This window comes from Rhineura floridana, chromosome 8 (genome assembly GCF_030035675.1).
Source record: "Rhineura floridana isolate rRhiFlo1 chromosome 8, rRhiFlo1.hap2, whole genome shotgun sequence".
NCBI lineage: Eukaryota > Metazoa > Chordata > Lepidosauria > Squamata > Rhineuridae > Rhineura > Rhineura floridana.
Window position 1 is genome coordinate 127,007,941 of NC_084487.1, and position 27,071 is coordinate 127,035,011.

General features: G+C 43.1%; 1 protein-coding gene across 3 annotated transcripts in view; it reads right to left on the reverse strand.

Annotated features, from left to right (window-relative positions):
• Positions 1-24,142, reverse strand: part of KIAA0930 (KIAA0930 ortholog) — a 111,430-nt gene extending 87,288 nt beyond the window's left edge. For 2 of the 3 annotated variants that reach the window (XM_061582411.1, XM_061582410.1), the window contains exon 1: positions 23,445-24,142. In XM_061582411.1, coding sequence (XP_061438395.1) covers positions 23,445-23,592 — 148 coding nt within the window. In that variant the 5' untranslated portion in view covers positions 23,593-24,142. The remainder of the gene's footprint in view (positions 1-23,444) is intronic. The other variant, XM_061582409.1, reaches the window with a different exon arrangement.
• Positions 24,143-27,071: the final 2,929 nt, after the last annotated feature.

Sequence of the window (27,071 nt, forward strand, 5' to 3'; positions counted from 1 at the left end):
GAAGAACCTTTGGCCTCCAGCTCCCATCAATCATAGGAAGCATGCCCAATGGCCAGGAATTATGGGAGTTGTGGTGCAGCAACATCTGGAGGGCCAGAGGTTCCCCACAGTATTCCAAGTGTGATTGCACTATAAAGTTGTGTAATTTGTGTAATGGCATGAGAATGCTGGCAGCTTCATTTCTGAAGCCACCATAGTGTCTCCTTTCAGGCCAGCCTGGGTAACTTTTGTGATGGAGCCTGAAAAACTCTTTTCTTCCCAAGCCCCTCTTCCAATTGTTTTCATTTCTGTCTAATTGTCATTGTCTGTTTATACCCATTACTTCAACGCCTTCAGGCATCTGTGCCATTCTCAAATGAGCACTTTGCATAAATCTCACTAGAGGCTCAACTGCCAAACTGAATTACCAGAATCTAATAATTAGAACAAGGGAGGATACTGGTAATTTGAAAACATATACACAGATCTCCCAGTGCAAGCAATTACAAACACATCTGCAAGAGGCTTCATTTTCTAACTCTTAATAAGCCAAGAGTAAAATCAAAAGGAGTTAGACTCACCTTCAAATGAAACAAAACCTAAGTACAGACAAATGCTCTTTCTCTCCTTCACTTGCGCTCTTTCCAATCTAAAGTTTAGATTGTGAACTCCTTGAGAAAAGGGACTGTCTCTTGCTTTTGTTAATTTTTGTCAGATGCAGAGAATATGTTCTGTGTCCTACTTGGATCCTACTGGCAGCAGCCTCTCCCTGGCAAAAGTGTGGCGCTGCAGAAAGAGCTTTGGGCTTGGGCAATACAGATGCCAACTCAGTCACTCAGTCATGAAGCTCACTTGGTGGCCTTGGGACAGTCACCATCAACCTAGCCTACCTCATACAGTTGTTGTGAGGGCAACTTAGGAAAGCCCTCTGATACACTACCCAAAGTTCCATGGGGAAAAGGCAGAATGCCTACAAATACTACAGGCTGCTGAATTATAGTTTTGTTTTACATTTTGTATGGTTAATCTCTTCAAGAGGACTTCAAGATAGTGGACTATAAAGTTAGTTGGGTTTTTTTTACTGAATTAATTTCCTCATCTCAGCTGCAATGACTGCAAGTGAACTGGTGTCATATTATGAACTTCCATGCATCCAAATCCACTTTCCCAGCAGTCGCATGGAGAATCACAGCACAATGCCATCAGTCAACAGGACAAGAACTTGCTGCTGTTGTGCTCACCACAGGGATGAATTATCACTTGCTTTTGTAATCTACACTCTGGCTTTCAGGGCTGACATCTTGGTACCCGAGGATGGCAGTGTCACCCTCCACCAATCCCTGGAGCTCCTTGGCTTGCCAGTCCTTCGTGCCCAACCCTGAGTGGAGCCTCTGTCACCTCCACCAGCCATTCCCACAATGAATGAATGAATGAATCTTTATTTTTACCCCGCCCTTGTTCCAAAACTGGAACTCAGGGCGGCTTACAAATAAAAACTAGACATAGGTAAAAAACATACAAAAATATAAAATTGAAATAGAATTAAACTATTCGTAACATTAAAACCATAAAACATACACTTAAGATACTAAGACAATTTAAAACATTAAGAATAGGACCATAGAACAATACAACAGACCTTATGAGGTCTTAAACATCTTCTAGTCCAAAAGTATCAGCTGGTTCGCTTCTGTTGCCGTACGCCGTACCTCATGGTACCAACCCGAAAAGCTTTGCTCACCCACACCTCTACTTCCGACTGAGATCATCCACCTGTTTTGTCTTGCTTTCCTAACTATGAACTCGCAGGAAGCATTTTCAGTTTCTAAATCAAGCTAAGTCTTCTGGAACATCCTCTCCCTTTGCCCCCATTTGTTACTGTTGTTGTCGTTAGTTCCAATCAGGAATGGTCAACTTCTCTATTCTTAAGGGCCACTTAGTCCTCCATAGTATAGTCCAGGGACTAGAAGAATATTATGTCACAGAAACCAACTTCCTACAAAGTCTGGCTATAAAATATAGTTGGTGTTATCTTACTGAAGGAGCAGATGCACTTGTCATTTTCATTACGAGTGAAATTGTAGACAAACTTTGTACTACACTGCATTTAAGATCTGGTACCGCCATTCAGGGCCAGAAAATTGCTTGGGTTGGTGGGAACTTGAATCAAGCCCATGTGCCAGCAGTATAACATTTTTGGCTGACACCAGCTGACACAGGAAGGCTGTATGAACACCACTGCCGTGATGGTTAATGACAAAGACTGTTACACTTTTGCACAGTAAGAAAGGACAGACTGTCGTAACACATTCCAGTCGGGGTTCAAGACTGGTTATGGGACTGAATTGGCCTTGGTTGCTCTGATGGATTTCCTTTATTGGAAGGACAGGGGGAGTGTGACCCTATTACTTTTACTTGATCTCTGGACAGCTTTTGATACCACTGACCATGGTATCCTTCTGAGCCAAGTTACCGAGATGGGTATTGGAGGCACTGATTTACAGTGGTTCTGATCCTATCTTCAAGGCCATTGTCGGAGAATAGCATTGGGGGATTGTCTTTCAGCCTCTTGGCAGTTGTGCTGTGGGGTGCCACAGGGTACCATTTTGTCCCCAATGCTGTTTGACATCTATATGAAGCCATTGGGAGCAGTCATCAGGAGATTTGGGTGAGGTGTTAGCAGTATCCTGATGATACCCAGCTCTATTTCTCTGTAACATCTGAATCTGGAGAGGCCATGCAACCTTTGGACCAGTGCCTGGACTTGGTGGTGGGCAGTATGAGGGCCAATAAACTGACTCTGCTTCTTGCGGCATCCATGAAGCCTCATGGATAGCTAAAATGTTCATAAAGCTGAAAGAGGAAATTGAAGAATGATGCCCTTTCCCACTTCCTCTTTCAGCTTCATGTGCATTTCAAGGCTTAGATTACTCAACTGGATCTGACTTCTAACAATATTCCTTGGAAAGCAAAGTGTGCAAACACATTTTCTCTTTCTGACTCTTGGGGGGGGGTGATCTGATGGAAGGGGGTACAGTCATAACCAGAGGGGGTGGCACTCATGGCACTCACTCAAAAATCAAAACATGCCCAAAGGCCTAAAAAGGCTGCCCACCCACCTGGCTTTGTTTGGTCCCCTCCTCCCCTTACATGGTCACAATGAGGAATTCAGAATATTTTGCTTTCTGTTTTGATTAACCATAGCATTCAAACCCAGACAAACCGTGATTAGTATTAAGCATAGTAGTGACAACTTCAAACTATGGTTAATAAAGATGGCTCATTTTTACAAATCGTAGTTAAGACTAAACACAATTTAAGGTTTAGGTGCCACACTAAACTGCAGTTTACCACAATGGAAGCAGAAGCTCCAGTCCTATCTTCATGGCTATGCTGAAGGAGGGGAGGGAAATGGAGAGCATGCAAGCCCAGGAGAAGGCTAGACTTGCTTTAGTAAATCTTGGTTTAGTATTCTGTCCAGACACAGTTACTGTGTTGAAGCATTCTTACAAAGCATCTAGAAGAATATTTTTATTGACTGATCTTGTGCATTTCACTTTCTAGTTCCATTATTGATCTTCAGAGTTGCTGAACACCCACAGCTGTCATCCACTTCAACTGGATTTGCAAATGTTCTGCAGTCTCCTTAAAATCCATTCCAACCTGACTGTAGGATTGGCAGCAACTCAATGGAGGCTTACTAATTCTGCACCAAGGTATCCCTGAAGGCCCTACTCAGCACTTTTCTATTACTAATAATAGAAGTAAAATTTAAATAATGATCATTTAAATTCTGGAGTCATTCCAAATGCAGGCCAGGGAGTTCTACCACAGACCTGACTGCATTAGAAGAAGAAGAAGAATGCTGAACTGCAGCCAAAAGTATATGTGGGTTTTTCTTTGAACCTTTGGCATGTTGTATTAATAAGAGAGAAAATGCCTTCTATTGCCAGGAAGGGATTACAGCCCGTTTATATTACACAAAAAATGGCACTGTCGGAGGCCTTCATTAACTAGAGCACAACAAAACGTACCACAGCTCGGCAGCACAGAACATGCTTAGCATGCAGGAGCTCCTAGGTCCAATCCCTGGCAACCTTAGTTAAAGGAAATCAGGTAACAGCACTGGGGAAAAGCCCTGCTGGAGACTTTAGACTGCCATTGGGAGGAGACAGTACTAGGCCAGACAGATCAAAGGTCTGAGAGTGTAAGGTAGTTTCCTGTTTGCTGTTTTAAAAAATTCTAAAATCTGAATACAGTTTACAAAGAGCTATAGGATTACGTCTTACTGCAATGTGTTAGCCATTTCAAAAGTACCACCCCCAATTTTTTATTTCTTAAATGGGATTAACTCAAGCAGAATAAGCGAACCACAAGTTCTCCTTATTGACAAAACAGAGCTAAAACCAGATTCCTCAGCCTCGATGACTTCCTCTGCAGAAGTGACAGTAATTAAACACACTCCCAACCTGAAAAATAATAGCTACTCAACAATGACCTTTAAAATACAAAATTACAGTGTTGTGCTTTAATTTTTCCAGCAAAAGTGAACAGCAGCTGTTCATCTACAAGGAATTTCAAGTGTTTTTTTTTTTAGTTCAGAGTACATAAAGGCTGGTATATAGATAGTCTTGCCTTAGAAGTCATACTAAACATGTGTCCGTATTATGGTATTGTTTACAGATACAGGACCAGCTTCTACTGTTGAAGATATTATTTTTTAAATAGTAGCAATCAAAGGACCAGTGGTGGCACTAAACCAGACTAGAGGGTCAGGGGTGGGGAGTCACTGGTTCATAAAAATACAATCTTGATCACCAAGAAACCCCTCCATCCTGGGCCAGATTTTGAGGGCCTATACCATGGGAAAGATTGGTACGAAACAGTTTCCCTGAGCAAGCTAGCTGATGTGGTCTTGGGTGTGGTTGGAAAACCCCAGGGCCTTGTTCTTGGGGGGCTTCAACATCCACACTGAAAGCACCTTCGTAGAGCCAGCTCATGACCTCATGACGACTACTCAATCTAATCTTGGGCTCAGGGTTGAAGGTTAGCAGGGTTTAAATTAACCCACTGTTATGATCAGACCACTGCCCCCCCAATTAAGATGGTCCGCCCCAAAGACTTATAGAAGCTGAATGTTCTGGGTGATTTTCCAGTAGCAGCAATTCTACTGAGGCCCTAGTCTCACTATGGAATAACAAGGCATGGCAGGCTAATGGCACAACTGTACTTGAGTGCCTTCTCCAGCACTGTGGAGCTTGAGAAGCCCCCTGATTTACTGGGGAGCTCCAAGCAATGAAACAGGTCATGACACAGGTGGAACACAAGTGCAACCAAAGACACATAGAAGCACATAATCGTGTACACTGTCTGGCAATGAAGAAGACCTATTTCCCTACTTCCATTGCATCGTCAAGTTGTCGTCCGTCTGAGCTTTTCTGAGTGGTACGAAGGTTGCTTTCATCTGCTCTGGTTAACTCAGTCTTGGAGCTGTGATGATACTGCAAGGCACTCTGAGGACAAAAATCGCCCATCTCCATGTGGATGAGTGCCTCCACTGATATTGTGTCTACTGAGGTGTCCAATACATAATCCTATCCAATTTCATGGGATCAGATTTAGTTGTTCATGCCCAAGGTTGTAGACAACACACTTGCAGCTGTGTGGCCTACTACATACCCTCTCAATCCAAGCCCATCCTAGTTGGTTCATGCCAGCCATGGAGGATTGACTGTGCAGATCCAGGTTCTGGGAAATGCTTCATTGCATGACAGAGTGGTCCCTGCTGCCTTGAAGGAGGCAGCAGCAAAGCTGCTCCTGAAAACAAGATACCACATTGGACCCAGAGGTTTATGCAAACGATTGCCCAGTCACAAAAACACCTTTTGGGGGGCAAGGTAATCAAGGGGGTGGTGGCAGTTCAGCTGCAGACACTCTTAAACTGATAATCTTGACCCATTTTCATCTGGGTTCAGGCCCAGTTTGTTGACAGAATTAGCCTTGGCTGACCTAATGGATGACCTTTTTTGAGAGCAGGAGGGTGCAATCCTGTTGATTCTTTGATCTCTCACAGCAGCTTTTGAAACCTTTGACCATGGTATCGTCCTGGACTGTTTCCAGAAGTTGGGGGATACTGTCTTAAGGTGGTTTCACTCCTACTTATGGGATAGTAGTATAGGTTGACTGTACCTCAGCCCCCTGTCAGTTGATCTACAGGGTTCCACAGAACATGATTTTGTCTCCAAAATCTATTTAATATCTATATGAAGCCATTGGGGTGGTCATTAGAAGATTTGGAAACGGACCTTTAGTGTGGTGGCACCTACCCTATGGAATTCCCTCCCCTTAAATATTAGGCAAGCGCCATCTCTGCTATCTTTTTGGTGCCTTTTGAAGACTTTCCTCTTTCAACAAGCCTTTTAAGTTGAGACCTAACCCAGTCTGTGTCGGAATTGCTTTTAATATGGTTTTTTTTAAAAAAAATAAAACAGTATGTTTTTAACCCTCTTTTAAAGATGTTTTAAAAGCTTTTTTCAAAAAAAATATTTTTAAAGTTGTTTTGTTTTAATGTATTTTAAGGTCTGTTTATGATGTTTTGATGTGTTTTTAGCGCTTTTGTTTGCTGCCCTGGGCTCCTGCTGGGTGGAAGGGCGGGATATAAATCTAATAATAATAATAATAATAATAATTTGGGGCAAGGTAGCACCAGTATGCTGAAGATACCCAGCTTTTTCCCTGTAACATCTAAACGAGGAGAGACCATGCATTTCCTAAACTAGTGCCTGGATGCAGTCAGGGGCTGTAGGTGGGTAATAAAATACAACTGAATCCTGACAAGATCTGGATAAGATTGTACCCTCTGGGAAGGAGCAGGTGTATAGTTCGGGGATGCGCCTGGATCCACTGTCACTAGAGACCCAAGGTGACCTCAGTTGTTTGGAGCACCCAGTTGGTACATCAACTATGACCGTTCCTGGACAGGGATAAGCTTGCTACAGCAGTTCATACATCAGTAACCTCACAATTAGACTACTATAAATGCACTGTATGTGCAGCTACCTTTGAATATGATTCAAGACCTGCAGCTTGTGCATGATAAAGCTGCTCAGGTGCTAAACTTTATACATATTACATCAGTGTTGAAAGATCTGTGCTGTCTGCCTATTAGCTACAAAGAGGACAAGGTTTGTTTGTTCTAAGTGGCAAACAGACATGCACACACCTATATCTATATGAAAAAACAGCAGAAAGAAAGCATTCGGAAGGCTTATCATGCTAAAAAAGGGTGATATCCAGTTAATTCAGACTGAGACTTATTGTTGATTTGTTCAATGGGTCTACTCTAAGTATGACTTGGCTATCACCCAAAAATTATAGTTGGTGGATTTCTTTTCTATAGATGCGAGAGGACAAAAAAAATTAACTGTCCATTTCTAAACTCTGATTTAAATTAAAGACAATAATGCAGAGCCTGTCACTGTTGGCTCCAACGGTGTCTGGAAAAATGCAAGAGAGAAAGAACCAATATTGAGATATGGTCCATTACAGTTCTGAGCAACAGCAGAAAGCACGCCACAAGAACAACACCTCAATGTGCAGTCAAGACCTCTGGTGACATCATCTTGTCTGCTGAGCAACACAATTTAAAATCATGTCATCCTGTCAGAACTCAGGAACTAGATACTGTACAGTGAAGCTTTTATGCCACAATTCTACCACCAGGGGCTTTTACACAGACTGAAAAGCAAGGAAAAACCTTTATTACCTTCCTGCTCACATTCCTTAAAAAAAAATTAAGCAATCTGCAAGACATTAACGACAATGCAGCCAAGGCTATCTTCTTTCTAGGCTAACTCCTACCAATTAATATATGCAAGCTTTTAATCTCCCCTCCTCCTTGAGGTGGAATGCAAAATTCCTTTGTATTGTTTGGACACTCAGTAATTCCAACAGCGTACCAGTAAATGCAATAGTAGCTTTCCATTGTATCAGAAATATATTTGACACACAAATTGATAGGCTCAGCAATGAGACAAAGGATTGCAGCCACCTGCTTTTTAATCAATTAAAGTCTACTACATTCTAATAAATGTGCATATTACCAAGATCTCATCACTGATGCCGTTTTTGAGATGTTGAAGAAAATGCATGCAGCTTTTGCTGACAAAACTTGTAGGTACACATTGTTAGAAAGAGCTGCAATCTTTAAACATTTTATTTTTCATTTCCTGTTACAGTAATAAAACAGATTTAAAAATTAGACCAACCTCACCCATTTGTCCCACACTGTTTCTGGATTCACTCATTACCAGTGTGACATGGGAACAGACTTCATGGAAGAATTGCCACATCATTATATATACCAAAACCAATCCAAGTTTTCCAGGCTCACGCTTAAAAAAATTGACACCAGCTTAGGTAGACTTGGGGTGACCTGGGGATGTTTGCAGAATACCATAGACTCTGCATGGAAAAAAAAACCTGCGTGTGGGAGTGAGCAGAACACTGAGAGGCTGACTTAGGGTGGGGATGTCAAGTGGGTGAGAAGGAAGAACAGAACAGAGAGGCTGGAACAGGTGGATGGAGATCCATTATGAAGAAACAAGAAGCTATTTTACATGTTCCAAGGTCAGAAACAAAAACTTCCCATTGAAATCAATTGAGAAATCCTATATGTAATGTAGCTGCAATTTGGCACCAGCGTATCCATCCTCAAATAATTCAAAAAAGTAGAGGAGAATTTCTGCTCAAATTCAGTTCTTCAACATATATTTTTTTAATTAAACTACTAAAGCAAATTTCAAAGCAAATGTTAATTATCCTCAAATTGCAGGCCAGGAAAGAGTGGCTTATGACAAGAACTCCTGCATTTGATGCTAACTTTTATGTTCCCTACACCACCGGCCACAGGTTTAAGGAACACACACACACACACACGTCAGGAATACTGCAACATGATGAGGGGAGGGAGACTCTGTTTGTCATCAGGGGAGGGCTATTTCCACCTGCCTTGCCCCACTCTCCAGCCCTAGAAGCCTTCAAACGCAGCTTCTTTCAGAAGACTTTCTGGCCCTTTGGGTTGAGCTATGGGGGTTGGGGGGATAGAAGAGATTTTTGTATCAGCTTACGGGTTAGTTTTTAAATATTTTTGCCTTGGCTTTGTTGTTGAGCTTTATGCTCATTTATACTTTGACGTATATACTTTTTTCTTAAAGTTGTAGTGATTATACTTTTTATTATGTGTGGTTGTGCTACAGCATTTGGACTATTTGTATGAACTGCTTTGAGCACATGTGTATTTGTGGGAAATGCAATATATAAATAAATTGAATAATAACAACAACAACATTCTGAACACTTGTTCAGAAGCAGGGCCGGTTCTAAGGGGCAGCCAGGTGGGGCACTGGCTAAGGGCCCCTGCGCTCCCCTTCCGCAATCCGTGGCAGGATTGCTGCCGTGGACAGCAGGGCAGGAGCTTCAGAGCTGCGCACCATTCCCCCGCTTCACCTACCTTTCTCTCTGCTGTTTTTGCGGCTGGGCACACTGTGTGCGCAGGTTTGCCATCAAACAAGATGGCGGCCGAGGTTTCCCTAAGGGGCTGAAGCCTCTGCCGCCATTTTGATTGATGGCAGCAATGCATGCATGTAGCACGCATGTGTGCTATCAACCAAGATGGCGGCAGAGGCTTCAGCCCCTTAGGGAAACCTCGGCCGCCATCTTGATTGATGACAAGCCTGCACGTGCAGGCATGGCACTGAAAATCAGCCCCTGATTTTCAGCAGTAAAGTGGGGGAATGGGGGGCGGCTTAGGATCTCCCGCCCTGTGATCCGCAGTACCAATCCTGCCGCGAATCGCAGAAGGGGAGTGCTGGGGCCCAGGGCAGGCTGGTGCCCAAGGGTCCCGGCATGCCTGGGGCCAGCCCTGTTCAGAAGGAAACAAACTAATCTGCCCTCATTTAAGGATGAAGGCCTTCCTAGGGAAAGCAGTTATCTGAAGCATGCAGGACTCAGGCTTTATGTGTGTCTAAATAAGCTGTTACAATGACACAGCCTCATGTGGAAGGATGGTGTAGCTTTGTAACAATCAAGGAAGTACTGTATATGGAAATTCCAGCACAAAAACATTATTACTCAGATGGATTGTTGTTCTTTGAAGAGTTAGCACTTCTCATTTCTAAAATTAAACATTGCAAGGTTTGGGCCTGTTACTAACTATACACCCTGAGCTGGAATTCCTCCCCATTGTACCAGAGGCGTGAAGATAGGTTACTATGACATGTTGTTATTATTTATGATCAGCAGCAGCAGCATTATTTATATTACGGGGCTCCTCCCAAAAGGAACCCAGAGCATCAAACAAGTGATAAGACAATACAAAATATATTTAAAAACAAAACATCTTTAAAACAATTCCATGGCGCCTCTCTAACATTTCAGAGAAGGGAATTCCAAAGAGTACGTGCTGCAACACTAAAGGCTCAATTCCTATATTGTATACAGGGCCTCTGGATAAGATGGAGAGCAGGCAAGCCACCACTTTTTGCACTAGCTGCAGCTTCCAGAACAATCTCAAGGGCAGCCCCACATTTATTTATTTATTATTATTTATTTAATTTAATTTATATACCGCCCTAAGCCCGAAGGCTCTCTGGGCAGTGTACAAAAAGATAAAAAACAAGCAATATATAAATACAATAAATACAATAAATCAAGAAAACAAAACAAACAAACAATAAAAGAACCAAACAACATCCAAAAATACAAATAATGATAAAAAATACCCTTAAAACACACTTTAAAATGCCTGGGAGTATAAAAAGGTTTTCACACAGAGTGTGTTGCAGTACTCTAGCCTGGAGGTTGCCAGCACATGGACAACAGTGGTCTGGCTATCCCAGTCAGGAAGCAGCTACAGCTGTCTTACCAGCTGAAGATGGCAAACAGCCACTGAGTTACCTGGGCCTAGATGGATCCAAGGATGGACCCCCAGACTATGAACCTGCTCTTTCAGGGGGAGTACGATTCCATCCAAAGCAGGCAATTGACCAATTATCCAGACTCAGGAACCACCTACCCACAGCACCTCCGTCTTCCTAGGATTCAGAGTCAGTTCCAAAGATCTCATCCAGCTCGAGTTCAGGCACTGATCCAGGATTTGCACAGCTTCTCCTGGCTCAGATGTTGCCAGGTATTATCAGCATACTGCTGACTCCTAGTGACCACTCCCAATGCCTTCATATAGGTGTTAAACAGCATTGGGGATAAGATGGTACCCTGCAGCACCCCACAGCACAACTGCCAGGGGGCCAAAAGACAATTACCCAATGTTATTCTCTGAATGTTATTCACTGTAACAGTGCCTCCAATACCTATCTCTCTGAGTCAACTTAGAAGGATACCATAGTTAATGATATCAAAAGCCGCTGAGAAATCAAGTAAGAATAACAGGGTCACCCTCCTCCCATCCTTCATCAGGAAGACCAAGGCTGATTCAGTCCCATAACCAGGCTTGAACCCAGACTGAAATGGGTCAAGATCATCTGTTTCATCCAAGAGTATTGGCAACTGCTGTCCCACAACCCTCTCAATCCCCTTCCCTAAAGGGGGGCATTTGCGACTGGGTGATAGCGGTCACAAACCAATGGGTCCAGGGTGGGCTTTTTCAGGAGCGGTCAAATAGTGAGGGAACCTACACTCAAGACTTCTCAACCTATTCTAGGGCCCAGCCCTAGCAGTGAAACTGTGTTCTGAATCTGTCTCAAAACAACTCCCCCCAAACCCTGAATCCGCTTCACAAACTCACACACAAAAAGTCCCCACAACTTTCTTGCTTGAAGTTAAGGTTAAGTAATAGTGTCTCATTCAAATGTTAGCTCATATACGAATTTGGCATGAATTATGCAAAGCATGAAGGAATGATTTATTACCAGTTCTACTGAAGAAGCATCTAATGGAGATAATCACAGATTATTATGCTTGCCATGACGCAGATGACAAAAGAACAGGGTGGGTGGCCAGTTACAGATGAGTAAAAGGGGGGGGAGGGAAGACGACACATATTTGCATGTGCTAATATATTATGTATAGGTACAAATTTAGAAAGGATTATTACAATTTAAATAGAAATATAATACACCTCATCATAGTGGGGGAGACTGTGACCAGGTGGCCTACATGACTGCTCAGCTTGCTGTCCGGGTGCTAACTGCTGATGGGCAACCCCAGGGCCCCTCCTGCTCTCGCGTCTTAAGGTTCATTATCTGTATAACTTATTTGGACTGGAAAGTCCTTCAAATAAAGCATGCCTTCAAATAAAGAATGCCCCCTGTAAAATGGGACATATGGAAACCCTACAAAAGGAAAACAATATGTACAATATATTCCTCCTCCTCTCTCGCTCTTTCTCTTCCAAGGGCAGCTCCTATTCTTTTGCTTCCTGTGCCTTGCAAAACGCTGCCACTATTTTGCCATTTGGAGAAGTACTGGGATGCTACCTTAAGAGGTCACCATGCTCTGATATGTGCCGGAGAACTCTACAGGACTAAGCCCTTTCCTCTGGGCCTCTAGAAGCAAGTCCCCGGCTATGGTCTGAAGGCACATGAGGCCAGCTCCCTGCTGAAGCTGAGCAGGGTCAGGTCTGGTCAGTGCCTGGATGGGAGACCGCCTGGGAACCAGATGTAAGCCGCCTGGGGTTTCTATCATGAAAAGAAAGGCGGGGTATAAATGTAATAAATAAATAGAAGCAACCTTTCCAGGGGGGCCCAGCTGCTTCTCAACTTTCATGCACATTAGAATGCTACTATACTGCTGCTGCTTTTCCATCCTCACCATCCCTAGCCAGGAATCATCAAAGCCAGTCTCCAGGTAGCAGGGACAAGTACTCATCACTCCTGATGGCTGCCGCTGCTGGACTCAAACCCTAGCACAATGATGCCTTCCTCAACTTAGAATTTGGGGGTGGGTGGGAGAGGAAGGGAAGGTGACCCTTATAGTAACATCTCCTGACCTGCTTTCAATACTCTTATTCTAAATTTGATCGAAAGAGATGCAGGTTTTGCATTTTTAGGGTCAAAAGGACTTTGCCAGGTAACAAAGAGTGATTACTAGACAGTGAGCCAGAGTGCAAGAAAACTTACTTCTGAGTACACAAGCTTAGGATTGCACTGTTCAGTACACGGACAGCACGTGTTCTAATTTCACAATATCGTTATAAAGGTCCCCCAATACACAATCAAATCCTTTATCATTGATGCAAGAGAAATTTGGGGACTATCTACTTTTGAACAGATACAGGACAAATGAAACAAAAACAAGATTTTAATTATCTGGACTTAGGGGAAATGAAATCTAAAATCTTATGAGAAAGAGGCCTAGACTAAACAATATCTATTGGAGGGTTATATTATTAATACAAAACAGGATATTGTACTTCAATTTGTGTTTTTTAAAAGACACAATTTTGCCTCAACAATATCTATTGGAGGGTTATATTAATAATACAAAACAGGATATTGTACTTCAATTTGTGTTTTTTAAAAGACACAATTTTGAAATATTACAAGGTACTTTCTTCCCATGCTAGAGCCAGTAAAAAAATTATTTCAATTGGCAGCATCATATTTTTGCATGAAACCAGCTAGGATAATAGTGGTAAGAAAATGAAAGACAAAGTCATACAAGTTTACTGGCGCAGGTTGACTAAAGTTTGGAATTTAATAGATATTAATCATCTTAAGTGCTATGTCTCTGTGCAGCATACAGATCCTGGGAAGTGTAATTTGTGAAGCGTTCTGAGAGTTATTAGGGGACCCCCTATTGCCCTCATAGAGCAACAATTGTCAAGAGTTCTCTGGGAAGAGGGAGCAACTGTTAAACCACTCTGGCCGCTTTCTGCCGGGGGTATAGAGGGTCTCCCAACAACTCTCAGCACCCTTCACAAACTACACTTCCCAGGATTCTTTAGGGGAAGCCATAGCTGTTTAAAGTGGAATAATAGTGGAACAAATGCATGGTGCGAATGTGGCCTAAGTTAGCTTCATTAATTTCCGTGCATCCACTCTGAGTAGGAATTGGTTGAGTACAACCTACTGTGTTCTTTTCAGCTGCTGTTTAACCATTAACCATACGATATGAAGCTTCAAGAAAGTTAAGACAGTGTCTGAACGCAAGAATATTTAAAAGGCCCAAGTGGTTTAGAAAACATTTATAGTTATAACAAAGTACAAAGCGTGTAAAAGCCCACAGAACAGTCTACGGGAACACGATGCTACCACTAAACAGAGCTCAGACTTACCATATAGATATCTGGGGAAGGGCCATGGCACGTGCTTTGCAAGCAGGCAGAAGGTCCCGGGTTCAATCCCCAGCATCTCCAGGTAGGGCTGGAAATGTCCCCTGTCTGAAACTCTGGAGAGCCGCTGCTAGTCAGTGCAGACAATACTGAGCTAGACAGACCAATTCTCTGACTTGACATAAGGCCGCTTCCTACGTGCCTACGCCTAGGAGTCCCACATAAGCTACTTTATGTTCCACGCATCCTCTGGAAAATGAATTCTAAACCATTTCCAAAGATTGTTTCTCTGAAACCAAGCTGACAAATGAATAATTTAACCTTCCCAGAGTAATGGGAATGCTATGGACCCCTAGCACCTGTTTGAAATATTTGTAAAACTTTTATTCTCTTATTTGCAATCATTCTTTGAGGGAGAGGGAAACCCAAATTATGCTGTTAGGTTACACTGGAATCCTTCACTTATTTATTATAAGCCCAATATTTCACCTATGTATTTTTTTCTATTTTTCAGAGTTTCCTGATAACCTAATGAAAGAAATTCAAGTAAACATTGTGGAGGCTGGTGTACCACAATAGCTTTTGTGTTAAGACTTTGGAATGTGATACCAGTAATAAAACAGAAATGATACACTGGAGTCACTTGGAAATCGGCCATTAACTTTTTACTTCCAGCTAGCCTTTCAAGAGACCTGTTGGACCCCAGAAGCTCAAGAGGAATGTAGAAAATATATTTCTATGCATAACATGCTGACTGATACAAAATTACTGTTTTCTTTCAACAAATAGTTTTACTAAAACTCAGCATGATAAACCACAACACGATGTCTGCAATCTGATGTAATGGCGAACTGCAGGCAGCAACACAAAAAGCCCACCAAACCATGGCTTCATCCCAGTTTACATACAAACTGTTTGAGTAACACATGGTAAAATATGGTTTGCCACTAATCAGATGCAAACGCTTCTAGTCTCCTCCAGTTGTGAATGGAGGAAAGGGGAATGGAAGCATGCTATTCTGAAGTTCTCCGCCAAGAGTGGCTGGCAGTGGGGGATGATGCAGAGCCCACTTCTGACACCAGCATTGCTGCCATTCACCAAGACAGTGCAGGGTAAGGGAAACAGTGAAGTCAGGGCTGCGCAAGCACACCAATGGGACCACCACCGGCTGGCATTGCACCAGCCACTCCTGCTCACAGGTACTCATGCACATAACTGCAACCATATGGCCAAACCATATAATTGTAAACCTAGTCTCTAATCATTTTATTTTTTAATTAATTAAAATATAAATCTGAAATGTGGGCCCCTGAATCATGCATCATACTGGTTTCTATTATGTTTATGTCAGCTTGCCAAAGCACATGTAGATGAGTCAGAACATCATCAGTTAGCCACAATTTAATACAATGTGTTCAGCAGGGCCATCATCAAAGAGTTAAATGTCATGACTCTCCGACTAAAGAGTGCTGCTATGATGGAAATCTTGCTAATAGTTTATAATGAGATATTTTCATTTTTAATTTAGCGGATGGGATGCATTCTTCCTGATCCCATGCTTAATAGTCTTCTGGAATGCTTTTTGAGATGGAAAACAAAGGAAGCAAGGGGCCTGAATTTCACCTTTGCTAGTTGAAGTATGTGAATAATAAGCAGTCAGGCACTGATACCAAACTAGAGGCATCTTTTGAATTGAGATCTGCCAAATGTGGGTGGGATCTAATGTTAAGAACAAGGGCAGTTGAACCATGTAAGTTTACAGTATTTTAACCCTTCAGGCACTTTTCTCTTAAGATAAGCTCCAACATATGAACTGAGCTCAGCTGAGAGAAAAGTGTTGTCTGTGGGTGGGAAGACTTTCAGGCCTAATTCAAAATGCTGGTGCTTAGCTTTAAAAACTTAAATGGCTTTGGATCCAAGTAGTTGAAGGAGCACCTCCTCCCTGCCTGTACACTAGGGATGGAAAGGTCTGTCTCATTTTTCCAGTGTTAAATTCAGCTCTCTACATTTCTACAGCGATCTGTGAATTTTTTTTAAATCCTCATGAAAATTCTGCATTTTGGTGCGAATTTCTCAAAATAAACACATTTCTCATCATTTCATGCCTTTCTGCACATTATTTTTACTCATGTACTCGTTTTTATGCACACTTTCCCCTAATATATGCATTTTTGTAAATGTTGTTTAGTTGGCGAACTGCATCCCAAAATTCTAACAAGTGCAGATTTCAAAGGATGGCTGTGTTTCAATTCTTATATTGTTTCGGAAATTGCGAATTTGATAAATTCTGTTGGAAATGCGAACTGAATCGAAATTCTCACCCATCCCTACTGTACACTAAGGTGCCATTTACCTTATTCACATGCCACTTCCAAGAGGGGTGAGGTTTGTTTCAAGGAAGGAGAAGGCATTTTCAGTAGTGACGCTCCAGCTATGGGAAGTAGGTAGGCATGACTGGCACCAAATTTGCTATCTCCTAGTGTCAACCAAAAACTGTTTTTTAACATGTACCTGAGCATTTTTAAATATTTTTACTATCTTAAGTATTTTAAACTCCGGAGACTTGAGTGCTGGCACCCCTTTTTAAAAAAAATAAAATATGCAGTGAATTCTTGAGACTTGGCAAGCTGTGCTACCATTAGACAGGACAGCTGTTCCATTCCTATTGGTCTGGGGAGAGATAGTAATGTTTGTGTATATGTATGTATATATACACACATACATATATACATACACACACAAACACACAAACACCCATCCATTCCTGGGGAGGAAATGACGTAGGGTGATCTTTGGTGGGGACATGACTGCCAGTCATTTTGAAGAAGGATATGTATCAAAAGATACTTTTTAGCCTTTTCTGAATTGCTGGACAGAGGCTCTGCCAGGCAACAGGGTGAGTAAGCACCATTTAACAGGGCCAAAAAATGCAAATGCTTTACCACAGCCTTTTCTGCAGAAAGGTTTGCTTTTATACCTTGTATTTGTTCAGGGGAGGAAGTGTTTAGCGGATTCAAACCCCTTTACTCTATCCTCCACGATTTCAGGCAGACATTCCCATTGCATTCACTGAGACACAGAGGCAATTGAGATGAAGGCTGCTTCTCCTTGCTGACTCAACCAGAAAGTCTATAGATAAGGAGCGGAGCTGCACGTGTTGATCAAATGAGCATGTGCAGATTTCTAAACTGCTAGATTCTGAATATGCAGCAGGCAGGCAGACTAAAATTCTTGATTGTCCCAGAACAGCTGTGGTGTCCCTCACTGGCTAACAACAGTGGAAGGTGGTATTCTCACAAAATGTCTCACAAAATGGGCAGAAAACTGCCTCCATGCTTTGCCTTGTATCTCTGGATCCACAAGGGCTAAAGACACTTGTTTAAAAAAATGAAAGTTGGGAATCTGGGCCAACTAATGGGCTAAGTGGGCACTGGGTAGCATGACTAGAATCTGGATAAAACTAATGGGCTAACCGGGCAATATGGCTACCCTACCCAGGCCTGACAAGTGGCAGTAGACGCAGAGTTTAGCATCCTGAGAATATACCATTCCTTTCGGGGGGGGGGGCTTTTTTTTTTTAACAGAACAAGCGTTAGCCCTTAGGATTGCAAAAGGAAGTTTGGAAGCATGAAGACCTAGAATGGAGAACTCATGTTGTAGGCCTCTAGCTCCCATCATCCTTGATCATCTTGCATGGAGAGTGCAGGTTCCCCAATAATGGTTAAGACCAGAGGTAGGGAACCTCAGGCTCAGAGGCCAAATGCAGTCCTTCCAATCTTCTCCATTAGGCTCTAAAGACACTCCCCAGGCCATGCCTCCTTTCCCAAGGCCAAGCCTCTCACCTGCTCTGAGCCCTCCTTGACTAGTTTTGCCTAGCTGGAAAGTGCCCATGAACTATGAAAACAATGGTATAAATGGACTGTGTAGAGATAGGAGTCGGTGCGTATAGAAACCACTGACTTTTGCGTGGCTTGGATATACCCTACTGTACAAAGGTAAGAGTCACATGCATAGCTCTGTCCACTTTCGCCTCCAACCCCACTGGAATGTGGCCTCCCAAAAGGGAATGAGGACCACGGTCTGACAAAGCCCACCCCTGATGTAGATAATGCTGGGTGAGATTTCAGAAACAGGGGGCCAAGCACAATTCAAGGGGCAAGGTCAATGCAGACTGTCTCCCTGCCTGCCTCCAAAATAATGAGACTACCCTACTTTCTTCTACAGAGCAGTTTCCAATTTAAAAACATTGAGTGTGCGTGGGGGGGGGGTTTAAAATACGGCAAGGAATAAGCAGTCAATGGAATGAGCAACATTTATGCTGTGCATTAACATTTTTATTTTTAAAAGGCAGACAGCCTGCCTGAACCACGTGAGAAGCAGCAAAGCAGATGACTGAATCAGCATCCGATCTGCTAGATCATATGCCTGTCAAGCACATTGGCCCAGTTCACACATAATGCAAAGCCAAACAATGGCTCAGTACAAATGTGCCGATATGTGGATTTCTGGAACAAAAATCACGGCTGCAGCACTGATCCCCTGGTCCTACAACTGCCGCACGGCCCAGAGCTCAGCCACTACATCTGAACCTCGGCTTGTGGTTTATCTCTCTCAGACATACCACAAGCAGTAAACCAAGAACAAACCTTGGCAGACCTCGGGAACCCACATGTTTGCTCATTTGCACTAAGCCACTGTTTGGCATAGCATTATGTGCCACGTGGGTCATTGTGAAGATGGGATGGGAAGTCAGACTCATTCCCTGTAAGGAGAAACCTGCTTGCGGGCTTCCCCCAGGCACCTGGTTGGCCACTGTGAGAACAGGATGCTGGACTAGATGGGCCACTGGCCTGATCCAGCAGGCTCTTCTTATGTTCTTAAGATGCCCATACAACTCCCATTTTTACATGCATCTACAAATAGTCATCCACAGTTTTTTGTCATTCCCATAACCAGCAAAAACAGAATATGAATCGTATTCTTAATTAATCATGCTTTTTTAAAAAAAAAAACACAACCTACTACTGCCACTTTTATTTTGAAGGAAATGCATGTAGTGATGCCCTAATCCAGCACCATGCTCCAAATCTGGATTGAGACCCATGCTGGTTTCCCACTATTTACAGTTAACAACGGCACCTTCAGGGACCACCAGCTGCTTTGCCTTCAAAATACAAGCAGCAGTGTTAAGTCTGTTTGTTTGTTTTTTAAAAGTGTGATTAACGTAGCATGCAGTTGGATCCTAAATTAGGCAAGGTAATGAGCCCTATGCAAATATGTTTACTTTCTATAATTTATACAGGTCACATATTTCAATCTCTTTGGTACAGAATTACTCCCCTTTGATTTTAAAAGAAGACAAACTGTCCTGCTTATATATGATGTTATATGTACATTTTTTTTAAAAAAAAGACTTTTTCACTGTTACAATGAGCCCACCTACATGGGATGTGGGAGATTGTTTTTAATTACATCAGGAGATCTGATGTCAATCAAACCACTCCAGCAGGAGGGGGACTGGGGCACATGGGTTTGTTGCCAAAGTAGGAGGAAACGGTACTACAGCATGACTCTCAGAATAACTGTGAGAAAATAAAATCTTGCGTAGATTTACTTGAAATAATAAGTTAAAAACATAAGACTGAACAGATACACGGTACCTGAAGCAAAAAATTAAATAGCGGGCAACATACCTGAAGCCAAGAAGACTGAGCAAAGATTATGGTTGACCTAGACTTTGGCATGATTATATACATCTGTGATGCAAATTGACATGTTATGAGGAAGCCAGTCTCTGACTGTGAGTAGAGGACCTGCTGTGAGTTCTCTTTAAGTAGTACTACATATTTAAATAGTATTAATTCAAGATGTTACACAGCAAACCTTAACCTTAAATAGCATATATGTGTGTGTATATCTTTAGGCACAGCTTAAATATTTTACCTTATAACTGCACGCTTTTTACAGAAGCAATCACATGCAGATTTATACATTCTTGCACTGGAAAAATTGCTAAAGCAAAAATGAGTACATAACCTGAGTCACTTTGATGGAGGACAGTATCGCATTCATAATCATAAGTTACCCATATTGCCTTCCTTGGCAGTTACTTCACAATATGCTTCTAAAGAGATAGATTGGACCATATACAATTTTTCAAGCTAACTATATTTACTATTTCCTAAGTTCCTAGAATGAGCAATAGTTAGACAAAAACATACTGAACCTTTAGCATGCATTTACACACACACACACACACACACACACACACACACAGGTAGTTCTACAGACACTATGAAGTCACTCAGAGCAGGAAAAGTCTGATTCAGATGAAAGAAAAGCCAAAAGAGCATCAAATCATATAATAAACTTGTGATTTCAAGTTGTAACTGAGACAAAGGTAGAGCTAAACAATCACACACTCGCAACAAAATTAAATGTCTCAATCCAACAAAAAAACTGCATTAGCAAATCATGGCACAGGATCAGTGCTATAATAGAACTGTGGGTCAATCCAGGATGTTGTTTTGCCATCACGGTGATAGGAACAGCCATCGTCCTCAAGCACAAGGTGGTGGCAGCACACAACACAGGAACAGGCAAAGAGAGAACGTAGCAGCAGGGACTAGAGAGGATAGCATGCAACCTCAAACTTTGCTATGGGCTGGCCACTCTGAACATCTGGTCTATTGCAATAAAGCAGTTACAATGAGATTGCAACCAAAAGACGACCTACAGAGAAGCTGCTCACATGGTTCAAATAAAGGTTTGTTGCAGAGACATCCAGTACAAACTGCTTTTCTGTGTGTCCCCCCCCCTTTTTTTTTTTTACTTTCAACATTTGGGGAATACTTTCCACATCCACTATTCTACTGGAGAACCCTCACATGCATGCCACAGAAACCCTGCACACTGAAGATGATTCTGGGAAGCACCCTAGTGTGCACACTTCTTTCCTGTGGGGTTGATGGGCCTCATCTTTGCCTACTGTGGACTTTGAGAGCCCCATCGAACCCACCCAACTTTCCCTTGTTGACCGCATAAAGGCAGCAGAGTACCTGCAATGGTAGGCAAGCTGTCTCTTCAGGGAAGCTTATCTGCCTTTACTGATATTTTCAGGGAAAACCTGATAGGCCCCCAAAGAACGCTCAATATTCCTGGGGGAAGGGGAATTGGACAAACAGTTTAACAAAGCACTGTTCTACAAGACTTAGGTGTAAGGAAAGCAAATATGTATGTCTTCAAAGGGCATTAGAAGCCATAGAAGACTACTTTTTAAGCTCAGCCTAATTACACAGAGATTAGGCCAAATCCTATAAAGGCATAGATCCCAGAATACACAACAGGTGGTGGACCAACAAAACAAAACAACAGAGAGGGGAGGGGAGGGGAGGGGGGAGGGGAGGGGAGGGGAGGGGGAAGAGAAAGATACTCTTGTTTACACTGCATTATAGAAACAGAAGTACACAGCAAGCTTCATTCTCTCTGTATCAAGCTTCAGTTTTGTTTTTCCCAGAGAAATAAAAACAGTGCTGCTTTATCAAATTCCCTCACAGACGGCAATGGATTGTTTCCATGTGATGCAAGATCTCAGCTGCTAGGCAAAGTCCATACATACAGAATGTTCCTGGCTCCTTAGTTACTCTGACAATAGGATCCAAGCACCATATATTACTGCCATCAGTCAGAGACAGGAGAGAGAGTAAAGGAGTTTGGAACAGGGGATTTGCTTAATGCTGGTCATTTGAGTCAATGTGTAAGCAAAGGAGGTAGGGAAAGATGAAAAACCAAGCCATGCGTATTTCAGTTAAACTGTGATGCTGCAGCGCTTTCCAATAAGCCATCAGAAAGGTGTCTTATCTTATAGCTGTCTCCCTCCATCCTCTATCTCAGCCTAATAACTAGCCCAACAAAATGTTTAATAGCTCAGACATACCTCCGCTAGCCATTCACAATATAAATACAGGCAGAACCCAGACTCCCTTACAATTTGCAAAGGCCTCCCTGCGGGGAAACAGCTCGTCCTTTCCACAAGCAATCAGACTAGTGGCTGTTTACAATTACAGGAAGATAAGACAAACTTTGTTTCTTGTCTAGGTTTGTCAAAGCACCCTGAAGACTACACACTGCTGTATTGCAATTTTTGGCATTATCAAGGGAGCAACAGATGTCATCATAGGTTGGGGCAATATATGAAAACTCCAAGCATGATGACTGTTGAGCCTGGTAAGTATATTTCAATAGGTGTTTCTAAGAACCACTTAACACACTGTAACCTCAACACTTAAGGCTACATACTTAAGAACATTTAATGTGGATTAGTCAATGAAACACATGCTCACCACTATTATATTCACAAATCATGAGCAAACATAGCGTGGATTCCACACACCCACTCAACAAGTAAATCAACAGAATAGGAATTCCAGAAGTCAACGTTTGGGGAGGGGCAGTTTGTCATGCAACTGTATCTGCTGAAGTTCCCTTTTTCTTTTTTACAGAACCTTAAAAAAAAATTTGTTGTACTCTCTTGCAGGACTTAATTTGTGCCTCAGCTCACCTCTAGCATCTTTAATACCTGGGACATATGAAGTGGGGAGGGAACCAATGCGTCCTTGAGCAGGTGCAGAGTGCATTTCTTTTCCCACTAACTGCAGTGTTCCCTCATATCAAGGATTTAGGTGAAGGGCTGCCGGATCACACTATGGCTTTGCCAAACAGACCTGGGAACTGGTATTTCTTTTTTCTAGAAATTAAGCATGAATCCCTTGCATCTCTTCATCCAAAAAGGTACGGATCCAAAGCAGCCAGACTGGGCTGCAGCTTAAAAAAAAATCTTGCTCTTTTAACAGCAAACTGGCACACACAGAGTAATTTGGTATATGCATTCCCCCTCCTCCCTTTATATCCATGACGTGAAGAAGCTTCAACTACGAAGTTTATGTGGCTATCAGTTTGCTTTCTTAAAAGGCATAAAGGCACGGCCAGTTTTAAAAGGTGGCAAATCCCAACCATAGCAAAACACTTTATTTATTCCTCCTCCTCCTCATGCACCCGTACGTTAGCGCATCGGGGCAGAGACTTCACTTCTGCGAAGGGGGCTGCAGTGGCGCTTCCAGTCTTCCCCCTCCCCCGCTCCCCTTTCCCTCCCCCGGTAAAGCCACCACCCACTCACCAAGCCCGCTGATCTCCTGGCGGATATTGACGCGGTTTCTCTCCTCCACTATCGCCCGAAGCATCTGCTGAAGAGATCGGTCCAAGTCCCCGCCATTCTCCTCGTCGTCCCTCTGCCCAGCCTGGCCGAACGGCTTGAAGGATGCCATGCCAACGCCCCCGAAAATGATTTCATCTCAGTCTGCCTGGGAAGACAGAGCCAGACAGGCTACTGCAGGACTTCCCCTTCCTTTCTCCACCCCTCTCTCGGTACTGGAAAAAATTATTTTCCCCTCCCTTCCATAATAATAATAAAAATAAAAGATGATATGAAAGGGGGAGAGAGAAAGGCTTGTGCAAAATTCTTGATTGATTTTAACTCCTGCCTTTCGTAAGTGAGAACTGTTTTTTGGGAACGGGGTGGAAATACGATTGGTTGGCTTTTCTTCCCTGGCCAAAGTGTCCCAGGTTAGCGGCGCCGATGTTTTAAAACGAAATGTTTTAAAAATTAAACCATCCGTCCACCCTAGTGTCTGCTCAGCAATCCGGCAGAGAAACAGCGATATTGTCGGTAAAGATATATTTCCCCCTGCAAACTCCGGCGTCGTCCATAGTTAGGAGGCACTTCCGCCTCCCTCCAGCAGCTGATCAGCTGAGAAGCAGCTCGTTACGATTTTTCTCCCCCTATGACACTTCCTGCAACACGGGCAGGAGGCAGCGGCAAGAGGCGGTTTAAAGAGATACGAGCTTTGATGCTTCCAGCCAATGAATAAGCGGCACATGTGAGTTACAAAGAGAAAAGGCGTGGAGAAGTCTTTGGAAGGGTGGAGTTGAGTTTCTGAAGTCATCACGTCACACAAACTGACCTTTCCCAAAGCCTGGCCTGGCCGCCCTGATCTATTTTCGTGTGTCTATCTACACCAGCGTTACCCAACCTTTTTCGTCCCAATGCCCCTTTGCAAAATCTTTTTGTGCCCAACGCGCCTCTCAGATTAAGTATATGCCAATGCTTCCTATTCTCCCCTTAAAATATGAGTAATGCATAAAAGGTATTTTCAGTGATTATTACTGATCGTTTTTATCATGCCTTTTTATTGCACTTAGATTACACATTGAATTCTTAGTAGGATTTATTAATATACATACATAGTTATAGAAAAGTAAATAAAATGAGATTTATTATAAAATACTAGTGTGATCCTTGAGCTTGATGAGTTTTGGCTAACTTCACAATATCTGGAAACCACACGGTATGAACCAATAGAATACACTGTGTTAACAACAAAGTCATTCAGTTTACCGGCATTGTTTCATTAAACAAGTACATTTAAACATCACAGAAACAACGGGTAGCGAGTGTGTCCAATTCCTGAAGAAAACCAGTGAATAACTGACTGTCTGCATCACCCGTTTGCACACGGCACTCATCCGTTGGAAGAATGTGCCCTCCACCAATACACCCAGCTTATCAAACACTCGTGATTGGTTCCAACATCCCTCAAGACAGCATTGGAACATGGGCTAATATCCCCATTCCTTGACATGACATTGGCCGCTATTCAGAATTTCTTTACTAAAGAGCACACACTATTTATAGTGTTATTTCCATGAATTGAGACTATTAAATACATTCTAACTGGGGACAAAACAGTTTAAAAATTAATGATGTGTGTATTAAATAAAATTAAACTTAAATGCTTCAACTGTCGCATCAGACCACCAAATGTCAACACACCCCTAATGAACCCAAACACCCCCTAAAGTTTGTAGTCATGCCAACGCCCCCCAGGGGGATGCTACCGCCCACACTGGAAATTGCTGATCTACACAAAGGCAATGTGACGAACTGTACAGTCTTGAAATGAACACACCTTGCCATGGCTTCTGCATTGAATGCCAACCCTAAGAACAGAGGAAGTCAGAACAGGTGAAAAGTGCCCTTGAGTAGATGCAGAGGATTTTTCTCTTCATCACAATCCTGTAATTGGGCTTAAGCATTGCCTCATCACAAGGATTTTGTACCTAAACAACGTGCTGTAGTAGATCATGATGAGTAGCATAGTAATGCAGTACTACGCCAGCTCTGTGGATCTGCATAATGATGTACTCCTTAACTTCTCTTGGTAAAGGAAATGGACTGCCTTCAAGTCGATCCCGACTTATGGCGACCCTATGAATAGGGTTTTCATGGTAAGCGGTATTCAGAGGAGGTTTACCATTGACTCCCTCTGAGGCTAGTCCTCCCCAGCTGGCGAGGGCCTGTTCAGCTTGCCACAGCTGCACAAGCCAGCCCCTTCCTGGTCTGCAACTGCCAGCTGGGGGGCAACTGGGCTCCTTGGGACTATGCAGCTTGCCCACGGTTGCACAGGTGGCAGGGCACATAACCCCTGAGCCACTCACTGTGGGGTGATCTTTAGCTGGCCCTTTACACCCAGGAGACACAAGCGGGCATTTGAGGTCACAGACTCTGGACTCCCAGCCAGGCTAGTTTGTGTATGTTTAACTGCCATAACTGCTACTTTTCTCTTTGGTTTGCCCCACATTTGATTTTAGATTGTAAATGCCTTGGGAGCAGGGATATGTCTAATAATAATAGCAGTAGTAATAGTAGTAGTAGTAATATGAATGAATGAGAGACTGTGTCATGGCCCCGTCAGAGGACTCATCAGACGAGGATGACTCAGGAGTAACAGCAGCAGACCCAGAAGCAGCAGACCCAGAAGGAGAAACGGAGGAAACTCCTGAGAACGCAGCTCCTTCTCCCCCTCAGCTGCAGAGCACCCCAGACACAGCTGAAGCCCTTCAGCCAGACGCAGCCAGTGAACAGGATACTCCCCCCTCACCTACAGAACGTAGACAACAGAAGGTCAGGCAGAAGAGGGGCAGGCCTGTCCACTTAAGGCCAAAACGCTGATGGCTCACACCTGCTGACAAACCTGCTCCTTAAAAGTCAAACCTTGGCTTCAGCTTGTGGCTGACTACAACATCAGGTGTGACCACTGTGTGTCTTCCTATCCCCTGAACCTTGACTTGGACTGATCTCTCGGCAAACTAGACCCGGACCTTCACTGCCGTCTCTTCTGGATTCCTGGCTTGGCACGTAAGCTTTGAACGGCCTCTGCCCTTATCTTGCTTCCTCCTTGCTAGCCTGGCAGATTTATAGCCAAGCTGCTGGCTGAGGACTTACGGCCTGGCAATTACCAAGGACTCTCCAGCCCTGCCTGCACCCCCACCGACACTGCTGTCTCAGTGAAGAGCTGACAGACTGTGCAGTCTTCCTGCTCTGCTGCTGCATCCACTGGCTTGGTATCTCCTACACTGAAGATGCTCCCTTCAACATGTCCACATTTCATTGGATGCTAGGACTAGATGTTCTGAACAGAGGAGAAATGCAAAGAGCTTTTCTCTGGGAGCGAGAGTGGAAGTAACTGATGTAATTGCCTTTTTCCCCATTGATGGGGGTGGCAGCATATAGCCACCTCATTTTGCGGTCCTGACTCCTTTTCTGCTCCTTTAGATGTGCTCCGCCACAGCAGCCATCAATGAAGCCCACAACACTCTCAAAATTCAATAAGTGCCATCTGGCCCAAAAAGTTTGGTGACCCCAGTATAATCTGAGACACAGGTGGGTGCATTCATGTCCTAGCCA